Source organism: Ambystoma mexicanum, chromosome 13, assembly GCF_040938575.1.
Source record: "Ambystoma mexicanum isolate Mex_15411 chromosome 13, UKY_AmexF1_1, whole genome shotgun sequence".
Lineage (NCBI taxonomy): Eukaryota > Metazoa > Chordata > Amphibia > Caudata > Ambystomatidae > Ambystoma > Ambystoma mexicanum.
Genome location: NC_090938.1, coordinates 725,318,695 through 725,338,235, shown reverse-complemented (window position 1 = coordinate 725,338,235; position 19,541 = coordinate 725,318,695). Strand labels below are relative to the sequence as shown.

The following is a 19,541-nucleotide window of genomic DNA, read 5'->3' as shown; positions in this document are numbered from 1 at the left end:
TCCTCCATCACCTGCAAGCAAATACAAATAGGTGTGTGTCACTCTGAGCTGCCACCTTCAGGAAGCACAGTCATGGCCGCAGCTATTTGGTGTGGACATGCACATGTCCCTGTACGTATGCAAGATTGTTACCTAGATGCATACTATTCTGCTATGAGGTGTGGTAGTCTGGATGGCGTTCAATAGATGATGCAGGGTGTAATAATGCATGCTGGGGCGGATGTACTGTTGTTGTACGACAATGTTTAGCCTCCCATTCATGCTGTGTATTCTACACTGTGCATGGTGGTGGGCAGTCAAAATGTCGACAGTCAAAATGTCGACAAATAAATGTCGAAAAACAATAATGTCGACAAACAAAAATGTCGACATTTTTTCGATATTTTTTCGAAATTTTGTATTTATTGTAAGGATAAATAAATAAATAAATATATAATTAGAATGTGTTGAGTATGAGGGGTGGGAGGGTGGTTGGGGGGGGTTTGGGGGGGTGGCAGGGGGGTGTTGGGTGAGGGGGGGTTGGGGGGGACCCCCCCCAATAGTAAATGATACTCTTTTTGGTTATTTATTTATTGAAAAATAAATAAATAAATATATAACTAGAATGTGTTGAGTATGAGGGGTGGGAGGGTGGTTGGGGAGGGTGTGGGGGGGTGGCAGGGGGGTGTTGGGTGAGGGGGGTTGGGGGTCCCCCCATTAGTAAATGATACTCTTTTTGGTTATTTATGTATTAAATAAATAAATAAATAAATATATAATTAGAATGTGTTGAGTATGAGGGGTGGGAGGGTGGTGGTGAGGGGTGTGGGGGGGCGTTGGCAGGGGGGTGTTGGGTGAGGTGTTGATAGTTTTAGGTATAGTTTAGTATAGGATGTCGACATTATTATTTTCGAAATTTTTTTTTCGACATTTTTGTTTGTCGACATTTTTTTTTGTTGACATTATGACTATAAACCGTGCATGGTCACACTACCCACATTGGCACAGTTGCAATCCTGTTCAGTCATGCATTGCTTGACATACCTATGGTGGCCTGGTCGTGCCTCTTACTTGTTGTCTTTGATATGCATAAATGGTAAAATTTGTGCCAGTGATGTGTCATGTTCTGTTTGGGAGGTTCAGGTCAGGAGTGTTTAGCTCTGCATGCATTCTCCAATCACCGACAAATGCCACCCAGGTGGAGAATGCATCCCCCACCTTTCCCACCCATGTGGAGTATGCATCCCCCCTTTCCTACCCAGGTGGAGTATGCATCCCTACACATCAGTACCCCAAAGCACTGCCATGGGCCAGTTGGGCAGCTCACCAAGCAGCCAGGCATGTGGTTCAGCATGTCGCTCCATGTGACAGGGTAGCGTGGAGTTGCGCAGCACCATGGCATCATGTGTTGATCCGGGAAATCGGGCGCAGCAATGTGTGATGATCTTCCTGGAGTCACATACCATTTGCACATTGATGGAGTAGTATTGCTTGCGATTGCGGTACAGCGCCTCTATGGCATGGGGGACTACCAATTCCACATGGGTGCAGTCCAAGGCACCAACACAATTGGGCATGCCTGCCAGTGCATGGAAGCCTACTTTGGTGTCGGGTAGACCGTGGTAGGGATATGTGGGTGCTTGCGTGCTTCAGGAGGGCATCCAGCACTTGGTTCAACATGCATGAAAATAGTAGTTGTGAAATGCCATGCAGCTGACCCACTGTGTGTTGATAGGTGCCTGTGGCCAGGAAGTGGAGCACAGACACCACTTTTAGTAGCGGGGGGATGGCAGTGCGTATTTCTATGAGGCTGGCAATGTTGTTGTGTATCATGTCCACTATGTTGGTGATGGTGTCCCAGTCCAACCGTTACAGGGTGTGGATCTGCTCAGGGGTTAGGTTGAATGGCCTGGGTCTGATGCGAGGGATTGGTGGCTGCCTACGAGGCACTGCTAGCTGCGCTGGTGGTAATTGCTGGGCCTGTCTCACCCTCCTCCTCCTCCTCCTCCTGCGTCTCCTCAATGCTGCCTGGTGTTGCTGCTGTAGTTGTTGTTGGAGTTGGTGTTGGTGCTGTAGTTGTAGCAGTATAGGCATGTCCTCCAGCGCCATGATTGCAACAGCTAATGGTAGCATTTTGGTGTAGGAAGGGGTGTGGTATGTGGGTGTGCTCATTTAAAACTTGCCCAGCCTCCATTGACTCCACCTGTGGTGATTGTGTGCACCTGTGCCAGTTGGCTTGATTGCTGATTGCTGTTTGCGGGTGGTCTGCGATGCCTGTATAGCCGGCATCATGCAGCCCGTGATTACCGGCTTCTGGATGCCGGTATTTGCATGTCTGCATGGGTTGTGATGTCCTCCCATTACCGGCATGCCGGTATTTGCTCTCTGAAGGGGCCCGTGTATGCGCCTATGCCGCTATTAGAGGCACCGTTATTTAGGGTGCCGCTAATAGCAGGTTGCCGGGTAATAGTATACCGGAGCGGTAAGCGATGCCGGTAATCCTTTACCGGCATCGTTTTTCCATTATCTCCAACCTCGTAATGAGGCCAAATCACTCTGATCACCTTAATACTCTCTTCTTGAGATTCACAATCGAGCCCTTGTATGGATTGAATGCTACCTGGCACCAATTCTCCATCTCTTGGACCAACAACACCTCTCAACACACTCATCTTAACTGTTGGTGCTTTACAAAGCTCTGTCTTGGGCCAAATCCTCTTTACATTCTACACCTTTGCTCTTGGGGCACTAATCTCCTACTTTGGGTTCTCGTACCAACTCTTTGAGGACAACACCCAAATCATCTTCTCTTTTCCTGAACTCTCGTCTGATCTACTATAATGTCCAACTGTCTCTCTGCCATTAAATATTGGATGGCTTTTCACTCTGAGGTTAAACCCTACCAAAATAGAGGTGCTCTTCTTCCCTGGCAAATACTCTCTCTCATCTCTTCCCATGCCTATTTAGCTCCCACCTGACACTCTCCACTACTCTTCTTCAGGTAGAAACCTGACATGCACATCCCCTCTCAAACTACTAGAACCAACATTTCACACATCCCTTTCAGGAGTAGACAGACCGTTCTCCTACAGCACCGCCAGAAAAAGTTATCATCCATGTCCAGTAAATGCCTATTACCTTAGCGCTTGTATAGACATATGAAACAGCGCACTTCCTGGTATTTACGATCTTGGAGTAGAAAGAAACATTTGCAGCGTTCACGTGACACTGTTACCACGGTAACACGTCCTCACAGCATTTCAAAACATCCTGACACGTGTCGCGCACGATCGTAATCACGTGATCCGGGTGTCTATGGAAACAAACTTAAAACTTAGTTTCCCCCGTCACACAGTGCTTCTCAGCTGTTTGCAGCAGCAGTTTGGCGTTTCGTTACCTTGAACCTCTGATTATATCACCCTGTCGACCACGGACCTCGTAATTTGGATTCCTTTGTCTTTTCCCGCTGGCACTTCATAACGGAATGCAGCCTTCTTCTGGTTACAGACTACGGACTGGATACACGGATTGATCTTGGACTTCCCTTTCAGTTTTGTCGCACAGACTCCAAATTGAACCACATGTTTGATTCTTCCTGGCCTTTGGAGAAACAACTAGTCTCTCGCCTGAACTTTGTCTTGCTTCTACAGGTGCTTCCAGTGAGCCCCCCAGTGACTGTCGACTGTTCAAGTTGACCCCTGTCTCTTGCTCTGGGCTTGCTGAGGGAACAGGTCTACTCCTGAACACTCTACCCCGCTTCTCCTCCCATTTCCACTCCTGCAGAATACATCCTGGTAGGTGCCCTCTGCTTCTTACCTAATATTGGTTAAATGCAATGTCTGCCCTGCTATTCACTTAACCTGTGAATTTCCTTACAGCAGCCACTTGGAGGACCTGGGTTCCTGTTCCTGCCACCTGTGGCCCTAATCTCCAAACAGCGTAGATCATTGTAGATCAGTGTTAGTTGCTTGGGGACGGAGGTATACCTACTCCACGCAAGCAGCAAGTCTTGACAAAACCTCAGTGTCATCTATGACCCTTTTCACACCTTTTCTACTTTAATTTCCAAAACTGCAACAGCGGCTCGCCTCAGCATCCTAAACATTACGAAAATCAGGCACTTCCTTCCTTTCAACACCACCAAGCATCTCTTAACCACTCATGTCTTCTCTAATCTGAACTACTATGCCAGAAACCACGTTGGTCTCGCCAAGTATGCTTTCTGTCCTCTCAACAGGAACATTAACTTCGCTACCAGGACTCTGAACTCCCTCCCTCTGACGTTGCAAAACAGGGACAGATTTACATTTCTTCTCCTGGTTCACAAACCTATCCATCGTAGCGCGCCACTGTATCCATCCTCATCTATCCAACTCTACAAGCCTTCTCGTAATCTCTGCTCTTCCTCCTCGACTACGGTTGTGGCACCTCACCCTCACTGTGCATCCTCTTGCTTCCGCAATCTCTTCTTGCTCCACTTGCATGGAATTATCTTCCCCCGAACATCAGAGAAGCAGTTCACATGGATTTGTTCAAAACCAAAATAAAAGCCTACCTCCTCACTTCAAAGTTACCCCTTAATGTATCGGTCTTCTAGCTAACATTTTTACCGTCCCTCTTAACATGCATCTTTCCCTTACTTTCCCTGCCTCCATTCTAGCACTTTATCCATCATGGTCACATGAATAAAATGTGAAAAACAATGCTTGGTTGTACGTGGGGTGCTTATTGCAATGGGGTCAAGTCTTGGTCGGTGACCCCGTCAGGGTTAGGCACTGAAGTCATTGCATTAAATGTGTTGGATCCAATGCCTGACCTCAACACAGCGCTAACTTAGGCGGGAGAGGAACACTGTGCTGGTCCCTGAAGTGGTAAGAGACAGTGCACAGTACGTGGCCTACATTTCCCAGAGTACCATAGTGTGGCGCTGATCACATGTGTCCCCCTCACCTGAATGTCATAATAGTGCCTGGAATCTTTGTGATTCCATCAAGATTTCTTTATCAAACACAATTTCGTCATTTTTTTCTTTTAGGACATTGCTCCACCAATATAGGTGGGGAGGGTTCCCCTGCAGCGCCTCCCACGCCTTTATTATTAACCTAACCCACCCCTGCATACATTTGCAGTAAAACTAATTGGAAATAAAAAATAACAATATAACAAAATTATAAGTCTTGGGCAATGAAATCTGCTTATACCCCTGGAGCAAGAGTCAAGCTAGAATACCCTGTATCCATGAAATCCGGCTTGGTTCCGGTACTCCTTAGAATGCAGGCCATGTGCCAGGTGATGCTACGATGTTGGGGTGGGCCCGGGAAAATACTGAAAATGCTACTCAGAGCCCAATGAAGAGAAAGCCGTAACCCCCTTTCTCTCTCTTCATGTACCTTTAACCATTGCTTCTAGCGAGAGTGGAGAGAGAGAGAGAAAGAAGGAGAAAGAGAGAGAGAGAGAAAGAAAGAGGGAGAGAGAAAGAGAAAGAGATTTTAAAAATGCCTTTGTTGCACAATCGCCCTCCGCACCAGCCAAAATCAGCTCTCCTAATTGCTCTAGTAAAAAATACCATACCTGCACCCTGGGCCCCCCCAGTACCTCACACACATACACAATAACGTTGATTGTGTGTATGTTTTGGGAGCCGTTGAGCCAGGGGACAGGTATGGTATTTTTTTTACTGGACATCTATGATAAATGTCCAGTAAAAAATACCATGCCCACACCCTGAGCCCCCAGTGCCTGGAATACATACATAACCACATTGATTGTGTGCGTGTGTAAGGAGCCGAGGACCCAGGGGTCAGGCATGACATTTTTCTACTGCCCATCTATGATGGATGTCCAGTACAAAATACCACGCCTGACCCCTGTGCCCCCAGCGCCTCGAATACACACAATCGCATTCATCGTGTGCGTGTCAGGCTGTGGGGCCCAGGGGGCAGGCAAGGCATTTTTTACTGGGTATTGCAAGGAACTCATGGTGGCAACAGTAAAGACAGACACAAGTGATCACAGTTCAAGGATGTTTATTTAACAATAAATGCAGGGTGGAAAAACGCCATACCTAAACCTAAATCTAAGATGGGTGCAAGCGCCAACCATCAAATGAAAAATAAGGCAGTCCTAGTCGTGTTGTGTCAAAATAAAAGGGCATATACTAAGAAAAAAACCTATTGCCAAATCCTTACAACTAATCACAGAAAGAGTGTGGGTTAGGGTATCAAAACAAACAAAACAGTGTTCAAATAATAAGTCAGGATGTGATTGCCTTCAGGTCTCCCTTCCCCACGTTTTTAGCACAGGACAAGGTGGTACTTTGGCGCACAGCACACGCTCGAGCCTTCCCAGCATGAGCTAAAAGTTCTGTATCAGCTATCAGGTTCTTCGATGGTTAAGTCTCTTTTCAATAAATGTCTCTCAAACACAAAAGTTCTGTTCTACGAACACTTTAGGTGATGGCTTCACCTCTGGGTCCTCCTCTTCCAGGTGCAGACCGCTCTTTGCTTTCAGCCTCCCTCCACCGAGTTCACTATGGCTTTCCCAGCATTCACCAATCTTAATGTCTTTTAAACAGTCCCAGTGGACATCCCTAGGCCGGGTTTACCTTTGTCAACACACTGTTTCTTGGGACTTTAGACTTTGCCCCCTCCTCGTTAGCATCTCTCCTCCGGGTTCACTCCTGCCAACTCACATTCACATTTGCTTAAATGTTTGCGGGATTCACTTCCCTTACGTCCTCTACAGTTCTTAGGTCAAAGACTTTCGACTGTAGGAGGATTTTGGTTGATTTCCTGTATGACCACTTTGACCTATCTTGACGGCTCTCCTACGGCCTTCTGCAATTTGTAGTTTCACTCAAACAGGGATTGACAGGCGTTTCTCGGAGCAGCACCCATGTTGTACTGGTACCCTTCTGCAGCTGGTCTCCCCTTTACAATGTTACAATTCTTCAAACTTTTCTCACTTTGCCACTTTCGTTCCCCACAGCATGGCTCTCATCGGTTCCCCTTTCGACTCACCGGCTGTGATGAACCGCTTGGCTTTCCTCTTAACTGGAGTCAAGGCTAGTACCATGGAAGCAGGAGTGTCCTTCGCTCCGGCTCATCACCGTTGATAAGCTCTGTGTACCGTTGACATCTGCTGCAGGACACTTGAGCTATTGTCCTCAGTCTTACAATTCCTTCTGCGGAGGTTTCGCAGGGTTTTGTCGAGAAGGGCAAGTTTGTGTCTCTTCTCATTGGCCTCTCGATGTTTGCTGCCTTTCGCCTCCTCTTGAACTGCCGGGCCTGGATAGCTGTCTCATCATGCGGTCTGCCTTGCTCGTCCTGTGCTCTTGTGCTCCACCTTTTATCCCTGTGGGGAAGGGAAAGGGCCGTCAGGTGTGTGTGATTGGGGTCAATTGCCCGACTTTGCCTGGCTCTGGTATTGGGACACGTCAGGTAAACGGCCCTAGAGTTAGTCCGTTGTTTTTCGTGTTGTGCAAAAGTGTTTGTGTGGAAAAGGGGAGGGCAGTGTTTTGGAATATCCTACGTGGTAGGCTGGAGAAAAGGTGTTGAAAGAAGGAGGTGGATACCAAGTTTTGTCCGTCGGTGTCCAAATCCCCAAGGCCCCCCATCCAGGTGATCCTCACTCACTGGTCCACCCCCATGAACTGGATCCAATAGCGATGGCCGCGTCCTGGCCATCTGGGTGACAGATCTCTGGGGACTAGCTAGGGAGACACCTTTAGGTTTCTCACATACCCGTCCTCCATGCGATGTAGCCATATTTGTCTCGCAGGGGCACCGGGAAAGAAAAATCTACATTTCCCTGGTCTTTTCCTTTTCGGTGTTCAACAGTGAAACAATAGGATTGTAGGTCTAGAAACCATTGCATGACCCTAGGGTTGGATTCTTTGCATTGGCTAATCCACACCAGGGGTGAGTGGTCTGTAACGAGTGTGAACTTTCATCTTAATAGGTAATATCTAAAATGGATAATGGCCCACTTGATGGCTAGGGCCTCTAGTTCCAACATGTAGTAATTTTGGAATGTTCTAATCCATTGTAAACCTGGGATAGGACGGTTCCTAAACCTGTAAGGGAGGAATCTGTCTGTAAGACAAACTCCTTAAAGAAGTTGACTAACTTTAGGATTGGGTTCTGACACAGCGTTTGCTTCAAGGTGTTATAACATATCTCATCCTCGTCATTGCAATGAAGTTTCTGGAGTTCGGCATTCTTAAGTTTATCTGTCAGCTGGGCTGTTTTGTCCGAAAAGTTAAGGATAAATCTTTGTAGTACCCTATTAACCTGAGAAAAGCTCTAAGATCTCTTTGAGTTTTGGGAGTTGGTGTATCTAAGACAGCTTTTACCATCTCATGTTGTGGTTGTACGTTTCCGTTGCCTACGAAGAAGCCAAGATATTTTACGGCTGATTGGGCCAGTCTGCACTTAGCTGGATTAGCAGTAAAACCAGCGTTTCTGAGGACTTTCATAATGGTATAAAGATGGAAGAGGTGGTCCTCCCAAGTCTTGCTATAAATTACGATATTGTCAATATAAGCTCCACAGCAATCCGAATACGGTTGAAGGATTTTATCCATGAGGGGTTGGAAAGTGGCTGGTGCACTGTATAGACCGAAAGGTAAGACTTTAAATTGGAATAATCCTAACAGCGTTGAAAACAGTCTTTTCCTTATCTGGTCCATAGACAAGAACTTGCCAGTAGCCCTTGCTAAAATCTAGGGTAGATATAAAGGTGACTGCTCTGAGTTTATCAATTAAGTCGTCAATGCGTGGCATGGGATAGGCATCAAAGTCCGATATGGCATTAACTTGACAGAAGTCAATACAGAATCTCCAGGAACAGTCAGGTTTAGTGACCAGCACAATAGGAGAGGACCATGGGCTTGAGGATGGCTCAATAATGTTGGCTTTCAACATTTTTCTGACTTCCTCGATCACTATTTGCTTACAGGCTTCTGGGAGTCAATATGGTTTTAAGTGTACCACTTTACTCTCAGGTGTTCTGATATAGTGGTATGTATTCTTCACTCTCCCTGCTTATTCCGAAAATACATCAGGAAATGTACATCCTTTAAGTCTTGTTGGTGTTGAGTAGATAATTCAGAAGGAATTAAATCAAACTTATCTATGTCTTCAGGAACCAGACAGGCTAGTACTTTGGCATGGTTGGCTGACGGGTTCTCGTTCCACTCTTTCAAGAGATTTACATGATATAATTGGATTTCCTGTTTCCTACCCGGTTGAGCTACTCGATATGTACAGGTTCCTGTTCTTTCTACTATTTCAAAAGGACCGTGCTATTTGGAGACCAGTTTGTTCTCTGAGGTTGGTAAGAGGATTAGTACTTCCTCTCCTATAGATAATGATCTTAAACTCCCTTTCTTATCATAAGTGGCCTTTTGTTGGCTTTGAGCCTTTGACATGTCTCAGACCAACTTCATATGTTCTCGCATTCGGGTGGCGATTTTTGAGATAGGAATAGGGGCCTCCTCTCATTCTTCCCAGGTTTCCCAGAGCACGTCGAAGACATCTCTCGGTTCTCTTCCATAGAGCAATTCAAAGGGAGCGAAACCTATGGAGGCTTGGGGAGTTTTCCTCACTGCAAATAGTGCCCATGGGATCATGCGGTCCCAGTCTTTCCCATCCTTCTCTACTAGTATTCGGAGAATTTGTTTTAAGTTCTCATTGAATCTTTCTACCAGGCCATCGGTTTGGGGATGGCGCACAGAGGTTTGCAAGGTGGTAATGTGAAGTAACTCTTTGACTTCGTCCATAAGTTTACTCATAAAATTCGAGCCCTGGTCCTTTAGTATTTGCTTGGGGAAACCAACCCTGGAGAAATACGGTAGAAGATGTTTAAGGATCTGCTGGGTGGTATTATTTTGCATTGGGAATGCCTCGGGATATTGGGTTGCATAATCCACGATCACAAGGACATATTAATTGCCCAATCTGGGAGGTTTCTAGTGGTCCAATAATGTCCATACCAATTCTGGAAAAGGCAACTTCTATAATCAGCAACGGATTCAGAGGATCAGGTGATGAGATGTGCATGCTGGTCTTTTGACAAATTTCGCACGTTTGGATGAATATTTTTACATCAGCGTGGATGCCTGGCCAGTAAAACCTTCCACTAATGTGTGCCTGGGTTTTAGAGTGTCCTAAATGCCCCCCAGTAAAATGGGAATGTGTGATTTCCATAACAACCTTTCGATGGCTTCTTTTGGGTATCACCAATTGTGTTTTTACCATACCCTCTGGGGAGGTTTCTTTTCTATAAAGCAGTCCTTGTTTTATAAAGAAAAAAGGACTCCCTTTCTCTAAGAATTCTTCTCCTGGTCATGCTTGTAAAAATCCTTCAGTGAGAACTGGATCATTTCGCTGGGCGAAGGCCAAGACTGAATAGATGGTGGGTTCCTCTCCCTCCCTTGCTTAGACGTCAATTGACTCATCAGCTTCCCCAAAGACTAAGTTACCTCATTCTGTTTTATCTGGTTCACTTTCTTTAAACTGAGGAAATAGAGCTCTTTCCAAAATCCCCTGGGCAATATGGTCTCCCCAACGCACCTCAAAAGGGATCTCACCATGGTTTTGTAAGAGAACCTTCACATCTCCCCTAAAGTCAGGATCAATAATGCCTGCGAAGACTCAACGCTAGGCCAGATTCTGGGGCTAATCGAATGTAACACACTAGAGGGGGTATCAAAACCAAGTCTGTAGTAATCATTCCTCTCTTCCCACATGGAATGGTAGCTTCCCTATTGCTACAGATGTCAAACCCTATTGATTCCTTTGTGGCGATGGAAGAGCTAGAGGCTCTTTGACTATGTTTTTGAAATTGTAGGGTTCCCCAATTAGTTTCAATTGAGTCAGATCCCACTACTGACACCATATGTAAGGAACTCATGGTAGCAACAGTAAAGATAGACAGACATGATCACAGTTCAAGGGTGTTTATTGAACAATCAATGCTGTGTGGAAAAACGCCTAACGTAAACCTAAATCTAAGAAGGGAACAAGCGGCGACCATCAAATGAAAATTGAGGCATTCCTAGTGGCGTTGTGTCAAAATACAAGGGCCTTTACTAAGAAAAGGCTATTGCCAAATCCTTACAACTAATCACAGAAAGAGTGTGGGATAGGGTATCAAAACAAAGGAAACAGTGTTCAAATAATAAGTCAGGATGTGATTGCTTTGAGGTCTCCCTTCCCCCCTTCTCCAGCACGAGCTAACAGTTCCATATCAGCTATCAGGTTCTTCGATGGTTAAGTCTCTTTTCAATAAAGGTCTCTTGCCTTCAAGGCTGATGCTCTCAACAAACAAACACAAACGTTCTGTTCTACGAACACCTTAGGTGATGGGTTCCCCTCTTCCGGGCGCAGATCCCTCTTTGCTTTCAGACTCCCTCCACCAGGTTCACTATGGCTTTTCCAGCATTCTTAATGTCTTTTAAACAGTTCCAGTGGACATCCCTCGGTCGGGTTCACCTTTGTCAACACACCATTTCTTGGGACTTTAGACTTTGCCCACTCCTCGTCAGCATCCCTCTTCCGGGTTCACTCCCCAACTTCACATTCACATTTGCTTCAATGTTTGTGGGATTCACTTCCCTTGCTTTCTCACGAAGCGTGATTCACTTCCCTTATTCCTCTACAGTTCTTAGGTCAAAGGCTTTCGACTGTAGGGGGATTTTGCTTGATTTCCTGTATGACCACTTTGACCCATCTTAATGGCTCTCCTATGGCCTTCTGCAATCTGTAGTTTCACTCAAACAGGGATCGACAAGCGTTTCTCAAAGCTGCACCCACGTGGTGCTGGTCCCCTTCGGCAGCTGGTCTCCCCCTCACAATTTTACAGTTCTTTGACTTTTTCCGTGCTCTGAAACATCTGTGTATGAGCATGATATAAATAAAATTTCAATTCAATTTTCACTTTTCCACTTTCATTCACCAGAGCCCGGCTCTTATCGGTTCCACTTTCGACTCACCGGCTGTGATGAACCACTTGGCTTTCCTCTTAACTGGAGTCAAGGCTGGTACCATGGAAGCAGGAGTCTCCCTCGCTCCAGCTCATCAGCGTTGATACGCTCTGTGTACCGTTGACATCTGCTGCAGGACACTTGGGCTATTGTCCTCGGTCTTACAATTCCTTCTGCAGAAGTTTTCGCTGGGTTTTGTCAAGGATGGCAAGGTTGTGTCTCTCCTCGTCGCCTCTCGATGTTTGCCGTCTTTCTCCTCCTCTTGAACTGCCGGGCCTGGATAGGTGTCTCGTTGTGCGGTCTGCCTTGCTCATCCTGTGCTCTTGAGCTCCACCTTTTATCCCTGTGGGGAAGGAAAAGAGCTGTCAGGTTTGTGTGATTCAGGTCAATTGCCTGACTTTGCCTGGTCCTGGTATTGGGACACGTCAGGTAAACGGCCCTGGTGTTAGTCTGTTGTCTTTCGTGTAGTGCAAAGTGTTAGCGTGTAAAAGGGGGTGGGGCAGTGTTTTGGAATATCCTACATGGTAGGCTGGGGAAAAGGTGTTGAAAGAAGGAGGAGGATACCACGTCTCACCCGTCGGTGTCCCACTCCCCAAGGACCCTCCATCCAGGTGATCCTCCCTCATTTGTCCACCCACAGGAACTGGATCCAATAGCGATGGCCATGTCCTGGCCACCTGGGTGACAGATCCCCGGGGACTAGCTAGGGAGACACCTTCAGGTTTCTCACAGTATGCCCAGTAAAGAATGCCAGCCCAGTCCCCTGGGATTCCTAGCGCCTCACATGCAATGTCATACATGACCCCTAAGCCCTGCAGCGCCTCGCATGCACACATAATTGATGATCTGTGCATGTGAGGCACTGGAGGGCAATGGGGGAAGGAATGCGATTTATTAATGACCATCTGATAGATGCCCAGTAAAAGATGCCATGACAGCCCCCTCCAACCTCCAGCACCTTGCACGCACACAATTCATGTGTTCCTTGAGGAGCTCGGGGCCTCACAGACGGTCATGCCAGTTTTTACCTATGCCCAGTAAAAAATGCCATGGGTGTACCTTGGGACCCCAGTGCCTGACATGCATCTTCCGACTGGGCCCCACAGCGCCTCGCACTTAAGCATAACCACATTCATCATTAATGTGATTGTGTCCAAGTGCAAGACACTGGTGCACCATGGAGCAGGCATTGCATTTTTTACTGGGCATGGATGATAAAGCAAACACAGTGTTATTATGTATCTAGACTGGCATTTTAATGCAGCCAGTCTAGCCATTTCGTATTGTTGTATGGCATTTTGTATTGGGCATCTTTGGTAAGGCAAGCCTGATAAGTGTTATTATGAAGCAAGACTGGCATTTTTATGCAACCAATCTAGCCATTTCTTATTGCGGTATGACATTTTGTATTGGCCATCTTTGATAAAGCAAGTGTTATAAGTGTTACTATGTAGCTCGACTGGCATTTTACTGCAGCCAATTTGGACATGTTTTCATACTGTGGCATACATTTTTCATGGTAAAGCCAACAGGAGTATGTTCTTACATGGGGATACTGTCATATATTGGCAGAAAAAACATGGACAGCATCATTACTGGCATTATGCGCAAAGCAAACATGAGTATGTTCTTATATGGGAACACTAGGGTATAATGGTGCAGTCGGCATGGAAAGGTATGGGCACAGCCAATGTGAAAATGTGTTATACTGGCACATATTGTTGGAAAAGGCATCATGAAAATGTGTTGGAGAAATGCTCCTCTGCACTGTTGGATTTCTTCATTGAGTTACCCTACAAAACCAATTGCAAACTGTTTGGAAAAACTTGCCCAAACCCCCTTGATTGGTGCGGGCTCCCTCGCTAACTCGGTTGCTGTAGCATAACTGGGAGAAATATGTATGCCCCTCCACTTAAAAAAGAAAGCCGCCACTGGTTCAAACTAGCATTGCCTACCTAGTATATCAAACAGAAACAGAATTTTTAGATTATTTTAAAATAAGATCGAGGCATTTGCTTCCGCTCCCCATGGCAATCATGTTGCATTAAAATTGACGTTTCACAGGCCTGCCATGAGGCAAACAACCTTTCCTAGACTCTATCCTTTGGTTCAATCAGGAATTGCCTCTGCAGCAGTCAGTTATCTCTTGATTATAATCTGAAATTATAGAAGTGTGAACCAGTATGTAGAGGAATACACGCAGTAGTTTAAGTACGATTGCAAGTTGGAGTGAATTCCAGGACAATTTTGTATTCAGAGTGTAAAAGCCACTGACCTGTCACCTTCAGTTCCATCTTGGCCTCTTTATAAAAGGGTCCTGCGTCAAGCAAGCATGAGTATTGGCCGCTGTCAGAAGAACTGACGTTGTGTATTATCAAGGACAAATCGCCAACGCTGATGCCACCTTTAATGAGCTCCGTTCTCCTTCTGTAGGCGGCCATCTTCTCTTCGTTCCAGTCCTGTCCGTTGCGACGTACGTGAACGGCGTCATAATAATGACCTTTATACCACCTCATCGTCATGTTTTCAGCATTGATTTGGGGCGAGAGGTGACACAGCAACAGAGCATCCTCTCCAGGAAAGACGACCAGGGGCTGAGCTGGGCCAATGACGGAAATACTCGCTGATAAAAAAAAGGGAAATTACACTTGTTGATATCAAATATGTTGCACTATGGACAATTTGTGCATCAAGAAGAACATCCTCAATGTTACGAATATTTTAGGCATTTTCTACTTTCAAAACGGTCTCCAGAAAACTGGTGCTAGAAACTGGAATATCATGGCAGAACCTAGCATATGAATTGAAAAAACATGGGCCTTCCCATGCTAGGTAGGGTTCCACCGCCAGGTATTGTGCTCGCATTCTCAGGCACCAAAATCCCAGTCCTTTCTCCTGCCCACCACTGACTCCCATTCCCTCCCAGCAGCCCCCTGTCGTGGTATCCAGTTCACATTTAGAAGCCTGGGTCAGGTGACCCCCCCATGGGTTAAGCCATCTCTCCAGCATCTTTTGAGCCAAGCATTAACCTTCCCACAGGAAAGAGGCACTCCATGCACTCCTGCACACTTTTGCACTATTTATCCTGTGCATTTGAAGCCAAATATGTTAGCCTGGAGCCCAGCCTTATCACCTGCCCTCCACTGGCTCCCATTCCCCTGCCAGCAACACTGTGGAACCGGGATCTCGCTCCCAAATGCAAGCCCAAGTCATATGACCCTGCCATTAGGTTGGGGCTCCTCAAAGTAGGCTTCCCCACACAGGTGGTGAAGGGCAATTGATGGTGCACGTTTGCCTGTGCACCGCTGCCCTGAGCCTTCCCCCCTCACTGTTTCCAGAATTTAAGAAGATATTCACTCAACTAAGGAGCTACAACCAACTATCGCCACTGTTCCCTGCCATCCATTGTTACTATTACCCTTCAATAACTGTTGTCCCACTGTGATACTGCTCCCTGGTATCCAGATTAATTGCTGTTCCACTGCTCCCCAGTAGCCATATTGTTGCCTCAATGAGATACTGCTCCCTGACATCCATTATTAGTGCACGGCTGGGGCGGGGTAGGGTAGGGTGGCTTCCTCCCAGCCAATCAAGAGGCTCAGAACAGGGATTTTACCACACAGTAAAACCCCCTCTCTGAGCATCCTCGGAAGCGGGAGGCCACCATCTTCCCCGGTGGTACTGAGGTAAATGCACCTGCCTTCCCACCACCACCAACCCAAATTTCCACAACACCCACCCACCTTGCTCTCCTTCGTCCCTCGCTGGTGCTGGGAACACTGTTCCCGGTGCAGTTCCGTCGCAGCAATGGCCGCCATGGAAAGGGAGAAGGGACTACTCATTAACTGTCCTTCTGTGATATTGTCCTCTGGTGTCCATGTGAATTGTTGGGCTCCTGCTTTACTACTCCCTGGATCAAAGTAATTGTTACTCCCTGGTGTCCACATTAAATGCTGCTGCACTGTGATATTGCTTTCTGACATCTATTTAAGGACTCCACTTTGATTTTTCTCCCTGGTGTCCGTATCAAACTTTGTCTAGCCGTTATAATACTCCCTCATGTCCATATTAATTCCTTCCTCACTGTGCTACTGCTGACCCGCTGTGACTTCAATCCCTAGCACCCTACATGAGCCCAGGCCCTCTTTAATCTTTAAAACCAAACCATCTAACATAAGCAAATAACTCTAACCTCACAACAATCATAACCATTTATCTTTCAGAACTTCTAAAAGTATCTCAGCTAACACTATTAAAAGGTAACCAAACAAGCTCTCTAATCCTCGAGGCCAAACCATTTACGGTAAGGAAATAACCCCCTAACCTTACAGCTACCATACCGGTTTACTTTTGAAAACTTGTAAAAGCTTCTCAGGCTAACGCCCAGCAAAGTCACATCATGGCCAAGGGAAGAAAAAGACAGGATATGGGCCAAGAAGGGAAATAGGAAAACCACAGAGTCCTCTTTCAAGACACTAGCAAATCAAGTCAATTAGAAATAGAGGCAATAGTCCCAACAACCCACCTACAGCACAGTGGGCCATGCCATCCTGCTAACATGGTTCACATCACAGTTGATTATCAAAGGCACTGCACTGTAGTCCATTCTACAAAACCGTAGCACCAGGGTCAAATGGGGGCAATTCATCTCTAAATTGATCTCCCTCCTTTGTAGAGTTCCAAGTCTCCTCCTTATCCTCTTGGCTGCTCAACGTCTACACCAAGCCACTCACAGACATTGTGAATCACTTGGAGACATACTTCAACATGCAAGCAGATGACACAACTGAAAGTCCAATTGGACAAATACAGATAGATCAAGGCTCCAAAACCCTCACTTCACAGAAAATGAATCATAACATTCTACTGATTTAAGCACTGATCCTGTCCAAACTGATCTTGTTTGTTTAACAGCCTCCTCATTGGTCTGGTTAAAACCAGGGAGCACAATTTCAAGTTGCAAACTACTAGCCAGGCATAAAAAGTAATTTGCCACCTCAGTTCTACACATACCTACAGGAAATCATGTTTTACTCATCCAGAGTCAATTAACACAAGGCAATGGGCCTCATTACAAGTGTGGAGGTCCGGAAACAAGCGTGCCGGAAAGCACACCGGCACCCTTGTTTCTGGACCACCACACTATGAGTCTTGCCTGACGGAGGCGCTGAGCCCGACAGGTCTGACCATGCCGGGCGAATCAGCCCCGGTAGGCAGAGTTATCAAGGAAGAACCGGCACTGTTGCCGTTGTTTCAGTCTCCCCACTCCCATAGAGTCCCATAGGACTCCATGGGAATGGGGACTTACAAAATCCGGTGCCCGACTTCCCGCACCGCTCGGACTTGTAATGTTCCGGTCGTGGTACCTGGAAGTCAGGCGCCGGATTCGGTGTTATGGGGTTGGCCGCCAACCTCGTAATGAGGCCCAATGTCTAGTGGCAAGTGTACATTTGGATCCTGCAGTAGATGACAGAGCATTAAATCCAGATTCTCACGCCAAATTTTTGGACTGTAAAAACAAGACCACATAGCAGAAGCCCGTTCAGAGAATAGCAGAGTATAAATTCCTTTGGATTTCCAGCAAAGCTGCATGGAAGAGCAGCAGCTCAAAATATCTGACCTCTTCAACAGTAATCCTCAGAAACTATACCTTATTTTCAGCTCTCAGAGAGGATCAGATCAGAGTTATAGGCGAGAGTGTCAGGTGGGAACTGGATAGGCAGGGGAAGAGATGGGAGATAGTATTTGGCAGGGAAGAAGAACACCTCTGTTTTGGTTGAGTTTAATATCAGAGTGTGAAGCCATCCAAAATTTCATGGCAGAGAGAAAGTTGGATATTTTGATAGAGAGATCAGAGGAGAGTTCGGGAAAAGAGTAGAAGATTTCGGTTTTGTCCACAAAGAGTGTATATAATGATAGATTTAATTTAGTAAACCACCAAAGTGAAGTGAATCCGAAAATGTGAGACCATCTGACCCAAACCTTTCAATCAAATACATAGAATTGGAAAGAATCATTCAGAGCATGAACAACCAAGTCCATAAAATAATACAGGGCATGTTCTAGGAAGGGGACCGTAAGGAATCAAGAGTAAAGTTTCATTAAGTTGTTCTATTTTACAATAAGACATTATCAATTCAGGAATAGGGGATTGTGAGATAAGGAGATCCCCACTGGCCCCTGGAATGAGTCACCTCCCTTGTGATCCTCCAAGATGAAACCACCTCCAGGGTCAGGATCCGGTAGCATCTGCCTTTCCTTGGCCACAGGAGAGGGGGCCCATACTGAATTTCTAGTGATGATCTCACTGGATTTATTACAGTACACAGTTATTTTAAATATATTCAGTGGTGTCCAGTTATATTTTCGAAAACACATTTTCGACATGCCATTTTGTTGACACAAAAATGCCAAAAAAAAAAATCAGAATGTATTATTTTTTATTTTATATGTTTTTTTTGTTTCGTTAGTTAAAAAAAAGTGTCAATAAAAAAATAGGTGTTTGGGGAAACCCCCATTAAAAAAAAAAAAAAAAAAATATGTGATGTTCGAAAATGTCACTATAAACCATATTCAGTTTCTCACTCTATGGATCTCCATTGGCCTTAAAGGAGGTACGGTTCTTTCTTTCTCCTTTTGACTGACACTGTCTTGCAATTTCGAGGAGGGGTTTTGACCTCTGAGCTGTCTCAATCCTTTTCCTACCCCTGGTGTACTCTCCTGCCGGGGTATTCACAGCTTTGTACTTATTTTCTGAATCTCAATTATCTTGCAAAGGGGTATGTTCTTCCCTTTTGTATTGAAGATCACTGTGTCTCAATTTCAAGGAGAGGTTCTGACCCCTGAGCATTCTCAATCCTTTTACTACCGCTGGTGTACTTTCCTGCCAGGGTATTCACAACTTAATTCAATATCCTTAAAAGGGGTATGGTTCTTCCCTTTTGTACTGGTTATCACTGTTCCACAATTTCAGGGTGGGGTTTTACCCCAGAGTTCTCTTACTTCTCTTCATACCCTTGGCTTATTCTCCTGCCAGGGTGTCGCACTTGGGTGTGGGTCCCAGACTCGCACACTGAGCCTCATCACGAGTTGGGCGGTAGCCCTTAAAATGCAGCAGAAACATGGTTACCGCCTCATTTACCGCTCCCTCCAATCACAGGCCCGGCGTGTTTACCTACCAGCTCCGAGCTGGGGGTAAACACGCCAGGAAAATGCCACTTTTTGGTGCAATTACCACCGGCGCAATTACCACCGGTGGTATTACTGCACTGTAATTGTGCCAAAAATTCCCCATGAATGGATCCAATGGGGAATGGGGAGTAACGTGTAGCACCCAACCTGTGATCCGACGTTAATACTGCCAAATGGGTGGGTGCTAACGCAAATAAAGTTGCCCAGTATCCCAGTCGGCGTGGTTTGCTTTCCTGACAGGGCTTTTGCTGTCCTCCCATGGGTGTGATTCCCATACTCACTGTTTGCCTGGTACACTGTCCTGCCAGGACGTTTCCGCTCTCCACCCACTCTCTCTTGTATCCAGGAAATAATGTCTTTCAAGTATTGGGTCGCCAACCCTTTC

At 46.0% G+C, this 19,541-nt stretch overlaps 1 protein-coding gene across 2 annotated transcripts in view; it reads right to left on the bottom strand.

Annotated features, from left to right (window-relative positions):
- The window catches only part of LOC138521813 (butyrophilin subfamily 1 member A1-like), a 299,199-nt gene that overhangs the window by 226,727 nt on the left and 52,931 nt on the right, over positions 1-19,541 (bottom strand). For both annotated transcript variants that reach the window (XM_069634930.1, XM_069634929.1), the window contains one exon: positions 14,241-14,588. In XM_069634930.1, coding sequence (XP_069491031.1) covers positions 14,241-14,588 — 348 coding nt within the window. The remainder of the gene's footprint in view (positions 1-14,240; positions 14,589-19,541) is intronic.